Below are 8,764 nucleotides of genomic sequence, written 5' to 3' on the forward strand. Positions count from 1 at the left end.
GAAGAAATATGAATTACTATAATTGGACGATCCAGAGAGATTCTTTCGAATGATGCTTGATAGGCATTGAGTGTTTAATGATGTCAGAATTAAACAATCTTGAACTCGTTGGATTCATCTTCTCGAGATGCTCAATTAAACTATGAGTGCACCAGATTCGACATCTGCTTAAACTTTCAAACATGCATAAAAGATTCCTAAAACAGTTTAATGGCCTGATTGGGGTTTAATTTGATTTATATCAAACTAATTTTGGTATCATTAGATCCATCTCGTTGAGTCGGCCTGTTTGACTATAAGTTTGGTGAAATCAGAGCTCTGAATAACTTTTAATCAAAATTTTAATATTTTTTGCTTGAAAAGTTGTCAAGAGATTTATATGATAACTTGAGATTTGTGCCTATATATATTATTTATACATAAAAATATATTTAATTTTCTTAAAATTAAATTGTGATATTTTTCATCCCATAAAAAGGATTTAGATGGTACAAATGTAAAATCTAAATTTATGTATATTTTAATGTAAATACATAGGATTTGAGTGGTCTGCATGTAAATGCCCAACCAAAAAAACATTGGATGAATCAAAACAAATGAGCCTAAATTATAGCGGCAAAAAAATAATTACATTAAAAATTTATCATATAAATTACTGTTATGTTGTTAAAATCATGAGCCATCGTTTGAAAATCAAGAACACCACCACCACCCCCATTAGGAACTCATCTTCACCGACTCAACACCGTCGTGTTTCACAAAAAGTTCATATTTTTTTTTATTGAAGCTTAATGAAAAGTCCATAGTTGCGCCGCGTAAGCTTCATCTGCTCTCATTTCTTCTTCTTCTTCCCCTCTTTTTAAATCCCCCCTGTATCCTCCCTTACTTCCCCTACTCGTCCTCTTTCCTGCTTCTTCGAAGTGAGAAGACGACAAAGAAGAGAAATCATGGGGAATTGCCTCAACAGTCCGGTGAAAAGGCTGACTCCTTCTACAACGAGAGCTTCCAGCCCAGGTATTCTGATATGCAACAAGCATTATTACATTGATGAGCCGTCCAATCCGGCTTTATGCCTCGTTTTAACCTTTCAAAGCTATATATTTCTGATCAAAATAAGATTTTTTTTTTATAATTATAGTAAAAAAACCAAAATTTGTTTAATACCAGGGACTTCAGCTGCAAGAGGGGCTAGCAATTTTACATCTAAGCTTCCGAGCTTTAGCAGCAGCACAAATGAGAACTCAATTGACATTGAGGGGTTTTCTGAGGGGAGGATTTTAGAGGCCGCAAATCTGAAGGTCTTTACTTTTGCTGAATTGAAGAGTGCCACGAGGAACTTTAAGTCTAGCACAGTTCTTGGCGAAGGAGGTTTTGGGACAGTTTATAAGGGATGGCTTGAAGAGAAGACTCTGAGTCCTGCAAAAAGTGGGAGTGGCATGGTGGTTGCTGTTAAAAAACTGAAATCTGAAAGCGCGCAAGGTTTGGAGGAATGGCAGGTAAAGTTTGAATCATCATTTCATAAAAAGCTGTGATTTTTATTTGATTCCTCTCAGTTAATTGGAGAAGTTTTTTTTTTTTTTTTTTCAAGCTCTTTCAGAATTGAAAATTTTGTTAGAGCAAATCAGATACCTGAAAATTTCCTTTTTTTCTTATGTTATTGTTGATGGCGATCTAATATAGTAGTTAACCACAAAATGCGAGGGCCTGTTTGAGATCACTTTCATTGTTGATGATGATCCAATATTTGATTTTTCTGTTCGCAACATCCTTAGCTTTCTATTGTTCATTTAACAAAGTCAAACTGCAGCTTTTATTGCATGGAGGAGATGAATTTCAGAAGCATCTTTAATTACTAACTTGTTCTTAAATTGCCTAAATTTATAGTCTCAGCTGGTTGATGATTTTCTGAATTTGTAGATTAGGAAATTCAGCTAATATTATTTTTCTGTCATATAAGCCATAACTGATGATTTACATGTGAATTCTGCTTTTTTTAAAGATTTTTATTTCTTGCATTAAAATACATCCCAATGCGGAGTTTTGCTCATTTTCCATCTTTTTAATTTTTATGCTCTTTTCATTTCTTGGTAATCATCATTGCAGTCTGAAATAAACTTCTTAGGGAGACTTTCACATCCCAACCTCGTCAAGCTCTTGGGCTACTGCTGGGAGGACAAGGAACTCCTCCTTGTATATGAATTCATGCCAAAGGGAAGCTTAGAGAATCACCTCTTTAGAAGTAAGTTCCAAAATTTCAATAAACTCTTCCTCACAATTTCGTTAGGTAAATAAATAACTTTTAAGACTTTTTAAATTAATGACATTTCGACAAATTCTTTAGTTACCGTTTATTTAAATGAGTGGAGTACCAAATAGCCCCTGACTATTTGCATGAGTCATTTTAGTCCCATAGTCTATAAAAGTGTCATATTCTCCATAGCATCATTTAATATGGGTTGAAATAGTTCCCATAGAAGATTATTTTAGCCTTCATTAAAAGTGCCCGGAGCTAAATTGACATTTCCATAGACTTTTAGACTAAATTAGACTCCTAGAAAGAGTAAAGGAACGATTTTGACACTTCTTTCTTATTTAAATGATTTTCTCAAGTAATAGCCTCCTCTATCTCAGTTCATTTCAGAACCCACATGACTCTTATTCGCATGTCCTCATCTTCTACTTGCAAATTCACATGTCCTCATCTTCACTTGTGCAGGAGGTGCAGCTTTTGAGCCACTCTCATGGAGTTTAAGGATGAAGGTAGTCTTAGGAGCTGGCCGAGGCCTTGCTTTTCTGCATTCATCAGAAAAGCAAGTAATCTATAGAGACTTCAAGGCTTCAAACATCCTTCTAGACTCTGTAATTCTTCTTCCTAACCTCCTGAACTTTACACTAAATTCCATCTTTGGATTCAATCTGATCTCCTCCATTTTTGTTACTCAGAATTACATCCCAAAGCTCTCTGATTTTGGGCTAGCAAAGCATGGACCAGTTGGTGGTGACTCCCACATTACGACAAGAATAATGGGCACCTGCGGTTATGCAGCACCAGAATATGTTGCTACAGGTATGAGTGATTACAGTTCTGGTACTCTCCCACTAAAAATATCTTCATCTATTTAATGATTGTTCCCACTACCTCTTGTAACTTTTTTAAAATTATATTTTTTTCTCTTTTTTTTTGCACTTTTAGAGCTGACTATGATTATACGTCATATCTTATGCTTTTATTTTGTTGGGAAAGAGTTGCATTATGTCACTCCACCACTGCCTTTTGAGAGTATGAGAATTCCTGATAGAAATTTCTTTTCAGCACTGTTAGGTTCTCCTGAAATCCTAAAGCAAGTGTTGACCAATTAAGTTTGATATGCAAAAACATAAAAATTGGGCGTTATGTATGTAAATGCCCCTAAGTTAAGGAAGATTTACATGCATGCTACGAAATTCTTATGTATTTACATATCTTATTGACAGCTAAACTTCATTTTTTACATATATATATGCCACCTTACCTATGCAAAGAAAGGTGTATTTTACTTTTTAAAAGTTGAAATAGTGGTCTTTTTGATGTGATATTAAAGATTTAAGTGGTGTAATATTAAAAAGTAAAGATTATACGTCATATCTTATGCTTTTATTTTGTTGGGATAGAGTTGCATTATGTCACTCCACCACTGCCTTCGAGTATAAGAATTTTCTGATAGAAATTTCATTTCAGCACTGTTAGGTTCTCCTCATGAAATCCTAAAGCAAGTGTTGACCAATTAAGCTAGATATGTAAATACATAAAAATTGGGTGGCACATATGTAAATGTCCCTAAGTTAAGGAAGATTTACATGCATGCCATTAAACTTCAAATTTTACATATAAGCCAACATAACTATATATGAAAATGTGTATTTCACCTTTTTTTTTTTTTTGAGTTAAAATAGCACTCTTTTTTGTTTGATACGAAAGATTTAAGTGGTAGAAATATAAAAAATAACTTTTACAAGTTAGATATGTAAATACATAAAAATTGGGTGGTATGTATTTTCATGCCCTTTCAAGTACTCAATATATAAATATAAAATGTGAATTTTCTGTTATACTTCAAACATTACTTTTCAGCCAACAGAATTCTCCATTAAACTTGCAGGCCATCTGTATGTCAAGAGTGATGTTTATGGTTTCGGAGTAGTGTTGCTCGAGATACTTTCTGGTCTGCGTGCGCTTGACTTGAGTCGACCGAGCGAGCAGCACAATTTAGTAGGTTGGGCTAAACCGTTTCTCTCTGATCGAAGAAAGCTGAGCCGCTTGATCGATCAACGGCTTGAGGGTCAGTATCCAACAAAGGCTGCGCTTCAGGCGGCGCAGCTCACTCTTAGATGCCTCGCCGGCGATCCTAAGAGCCGTCCGTCGATGAAGGAAGTGGTGGAGACTTTAGAGCAAATTGAATCTATAAAGACGAGATTGAAAGCGGGAAGAGCGAATAGCTCCTCGACGACAATGTAAGAGCAAAGCCACCATTAGAAGAGGCTTGTGGAGTTCGGATTGATTGTATTTGGTAATATTTCATCGCAATACCATCAAATCTGCACCTACCTTATCCGCACGTAGGATTGGAAAGGAAGGTTAGGGTGAGGAGGAAATATTACGTACGGATAATGTAGGTGCGGATTACTGGTATTATAATGGTATTGTGGTGGTAATATAGGTGTTGATTTGGTGATATTACAAAACCACCACAATACCATCACAATACACCAAATTCGCATCTATATCATCTCTACGTAATATTTCTTCTAAGGTGCGGCAACTTTACTGCTTGATTCAGGTTTATGGAAAGCGTTGCTTTGCTTAATTGGTTTGATCTGCTGCAGATCAAACTACAATTTTGCTGTTAGTTTTGTGTGTGAATTTATCTTTTTTGTTAAAAAAGCTTCTTTTGGTTTGAGTTGGAAACGATGTGATGAATGATTAGGTACAATCACTGTATTTGAATTTTATTATTGTTTTTGTTGTATGAAATGTAAGGAAGTCTGCTCTCAAAGAATGATAAAACTACTATCTTAATTCCTTGTGATACGCCATCAACAACTTTTCATCACCCGACATTGATGTTGAGGTATGACATGACTATCGAGATAATTTTTTTAGTAAGAAATGTTTAGCCTTCGCATAAAAATCATTCAGAACTCTTATTTCAGCACGCTTACAATTAAAATGACAAATTTGATGAGACACTAAATGACATTAGAATTGATCTAATCCGAGTCAGATAAAGCCTGGATCATGTAGTTAAATCACTTTTAAAAATTTTGGATGGTTAATTGAAAGGTCAATCGAATTTCAAATCCGACAAACTTATAGTTAAATCAAGTGTCTTGTCAGGACAAATCCAAAAAACCCAAGATCACTCAATTTTAAAATTGCATAGGAAGTCTAGTTCCAAATGTTCCTTTTCAGTTTAAAACTGATTTGCTATTTCTTATATGAAAATAATTTATTTTAATGCATGTATTTCATATTTTTCATATATCTATTCTACCTCAGCAAAATATTATGACATGTTTTGCTAGTACAAGTCTATATATTTAAACTTAATTTTTTTTCTAATTGTTTGGTCTCGATTTGAGGCATCTATAGTAAATTCTAGTATAACAAATAATATGATAATTTTTTATTCTTATATCTATCATAAACATTAGATTAAGGAATTTCAGAGGCCACTGTGACATGAAACAATGATAACAAAAAAAAGATACAATCACATAAAATTATAAATAAGTGCACACTAATTAAAATTATGGTTGAAGGCAAAATTTTATTTACATAGGTTATAGTATCAAAAAAATATAAAAAAGTCACTAAAGCATCCATAAAAACAAACCTAAGCTCAAATGACATCTAGGAAGTCAAAAATATCCATGAACACCAATTTTAGCATGTTCCCAACAATCCTAGTGAAAATGTTGTGCAATATTATAAAAAAAAACAAAAATAGATTGAAAAGTATGTAATATTTTTCAATTCATCAATAATAATTAAATACATACAATACTTTTTTTTGAATTATGTGATATTCATCTCTTTTTAATAAAATTTATATATTTATGCAATAAGTTTTACTATCCTGAAAAAAGATATTGGTTTCACCTCGGCATATAACCCAACATTTTTTTTTAATTATACAATTATTACTTTGGTATAGACTTAGGGTCTCCTTGGGGCAGTTGAAGGTCATTAATAAGCTGCTGATAAGCAATTGATCCAGATAAATTGTTCATCAGCAACTAATTCAGATTAGTTGATTTGTTGTTTTGTTTGTGTTGTTGGAAAACATATATTTTGTAGTTGTTTCTTGATAAATGACTATTCTGCCCCTGTGCAGTAATGATGTTTGCAACAAAACAGTCGTAACAATATATTTGATACTTAAGAAGCAAAAAAACCACTTCATAATAGTACAAAAAAATAAGATAGACACCTCACTTAACAGTGAGTATCAAAATTGCTAAAAAAAAGAAAAAAATTATTAAAATTACAATTAAAAATATGATAATATTAATTTTAAAATGCAAACGACGTATGTCACGAGCTATATCGTCCTTCAAGGATACCATCCAACCCCGATCACTATCAGCACTCTTTTCTAACCGTTTTTAAGATTCATGATCAAACAAAGAAATATAAAAACAACAGGGAATGTAGATTTTAGGCAATTACAACCAATGCACCCGAAACAAATCACCTAAATAAATCAAACATCATTTTTCATCCATTTATCAAATTCTCAGTAAAACATCAAACCAATTTAAAAAACCTCATCAATAGAGAAAGCAAAAAATCGCATGAAAAAAGTCATTCCATAATAAATTACCACATGAATAACCACAGAAACTAGAGATCGGAGAGAGGAGAAAGAGGAAAAGGAAACGCCACGCGTGAGAGAGATAAAGACGCAAGAGAGAGTACCAAAGGGTTGGCAAGAGCGATCGACGCTAGGGCTGATGAAACTCGAGAGAGGCACGAGGTAGAGGGCAGTGGGGAAACTATTACGCAAACAAACGCGGGCCGCGGAGTCAAACCTGAGTCTATATTTAATAGAATAGGATAAGCTCCCGCGCTGCACGAAACAAACGCCCCCTAACGCATTTTCAAAATGCACCGCACCAAATAAGCTGCCCCAAATGTGCCCTTAGAGTATAGGCTTATGATTAAATTTGGATAACGTTTTAATTTATATTGATTTCATTGTCATGGCCATGTCACAAGTATTATATGCGAAATGTGGAGGGTTGCGTTAGGTAGTCGACAGCCAGTGCAAAATTGTCAAAAAAATCATGACATAAATCATTTTAACCATTGTATAAATTTTAGGGCATCCTCTATAAGCGACGTATTGCATAGCTTGGATACAGTGAGAAGGGTGCAAAGGCCGCTACAACGACGCCCATGTATAGTGTCAAATAAACAAGAGTTCTCACATTACAAATGGATGCGAGTAAAGAAATTAGTTCATGAAATTAATATTATGATAAGATCTTGAAATATAGGTACTCTCACAGATAAACTAATGAAATTACTTGATATTATGATTCATAACAAGATAAATATCTTATGTATTCATGAAACTAAATGAGTTGGAGAAAAGGCTAAGAAGATTGATAGCTTAGGTTTTAAAATTTAATATTCAGGTAAGAATCGCACTAAAAATTTGCATGTATAATTATAGATCAGAGTTTGAAAGTTAATGGTGTAAAAATTAATAGAATTGGAGATAGAATTATAGCCCTTAAGATTATTGTTGAAACTAAGATTTTAAATATTATAAGTGCTAATACTCTGCAAGTAGGATTAAATATAGGTTCTAAATATAAATTATGAAATGACCTAGAATACTTAATACAAATAATACCTCTTGAAAAAAAAAAATTATTGGAAGAGATTTCAATGGACATATTGCTAGAGTGATAGAAAATTTTTAAAGATATTCATTGTGGCTACAATTTTATAGTGATTAATGAAGAACATAGAGTCATATTATATTTTTCTTTAGCATATGATTTTGCTATTGCTAATATTTTATTCAAGAAAAGAGATGTGCATATTATTACTTATAAGAATGGATCTGATAAAAGATTTTTTTTTTTATGAGAAGATATCTTCGAGAATGTAAGAATTGCAACGTCATTCAAAGTGAAGATTTAATTACTCAACATCAATTATTAATTCTAGATTTTAATATGAAGAGTTGTAAAATAAAGAAAACTATGAATCATTATCTTAGAATTAGATGGTGGGACCTAAAAGAGAGAGAAAATTATTTTTATGAGTGAACTTCAAGATTTCAAGATTTGAGATGGTCACGAAGAAGCAAATTCTATGTGGGATAATGTAAAAAATAATATTAAACAAGTGAAAAAAGATGTACTTTTAGTATCAAAAGAAAAAATTTCTGCAAATAAAAATAATTAGTGGTAGAATAATAATGTGCAGTAAAAGATACAATACCAAAAGTTGTGTTATAAAAATTAACTTAAATGTAATAGCTTAGAAAACTTGGAAAGATACGAAATGCTCTATAGGTAGTCTAAAAGAACCTGTGACACTAAAAGTTCTGCTTTTAGAGATCTTTATAATATATTATATACTAAAGATAGTGAAAAATATATGTATAAACTATGCAAACAAAGAGAAAAGTAAAGATTTAACTCAAGTAAAGTATAATAAAGATGAAAATCAAAAAGTGATTTTCTTAAATAAAGATATTCAACAAAG

General features: G+C 32.6%; 1 protein-coding gene across 2 annotated transcripts; it reads left to right on the forward strand.

The window, feature by feature from the left end:
* The first annotated feature begins 691 nt into the window (after nucleotides 1–691).
* Nucleotides 692–5,067, forward strand: LOC110025692 (probable serine/threonine-protein kinase PIX13). 2 transcript variants are annotated; one of them, XM_020726318.1, is made up of 7 exons: nucleotides 692–815; nucleotides 922–1,014; nucleotides 1,168–1,496; nucleotides 2,104–2,239; nucleotides 2,717–2,859; nucleotides 2,944–3,067; nucleotides 4,140–5,067. In XM_020726318.1, exons 2-7 carry the CDS (start codon nucleotides 948–950, stop codon nucleotides 4,493–4,495), a joined length of 1,155 nt encoding a protein of 384 aa, XP_020581977.1. In that variant the 5' UTR covers nucleotides 692–815; nucleotides 922–947; the 3' UTR covers nucleotides 4,496–5,067. The 2 variants fall into 2 exon arrangements, with proteins under 2 accessions (XP_020581977.1, XP_020581969.1); XM_020726310.1 differs by having other exon boundaries at nucleotides 692–1,014; nucleotides 4,140–5,066.
* The last annotated feature ends 3,697 nt before the right edge of the window (nucleotides 5,068–8,764 follow it).

This window comes from Phalaenopsis equestris, unplaced genomic scaffold (assembly GCF_001263595.1).
Source record: "Phalaenopsis equestris unplaced genomic scaffold, ASM126359v1 Scaffold000002, whole genome shotgun sequence".
Lineage (NCBI taxonomy): Eukaryota > Viridiplantae > Streptophyta > Magnoliopsida > Asparagales > Orchidaceae > Phalaenopsis > Phalaenopsis equestris.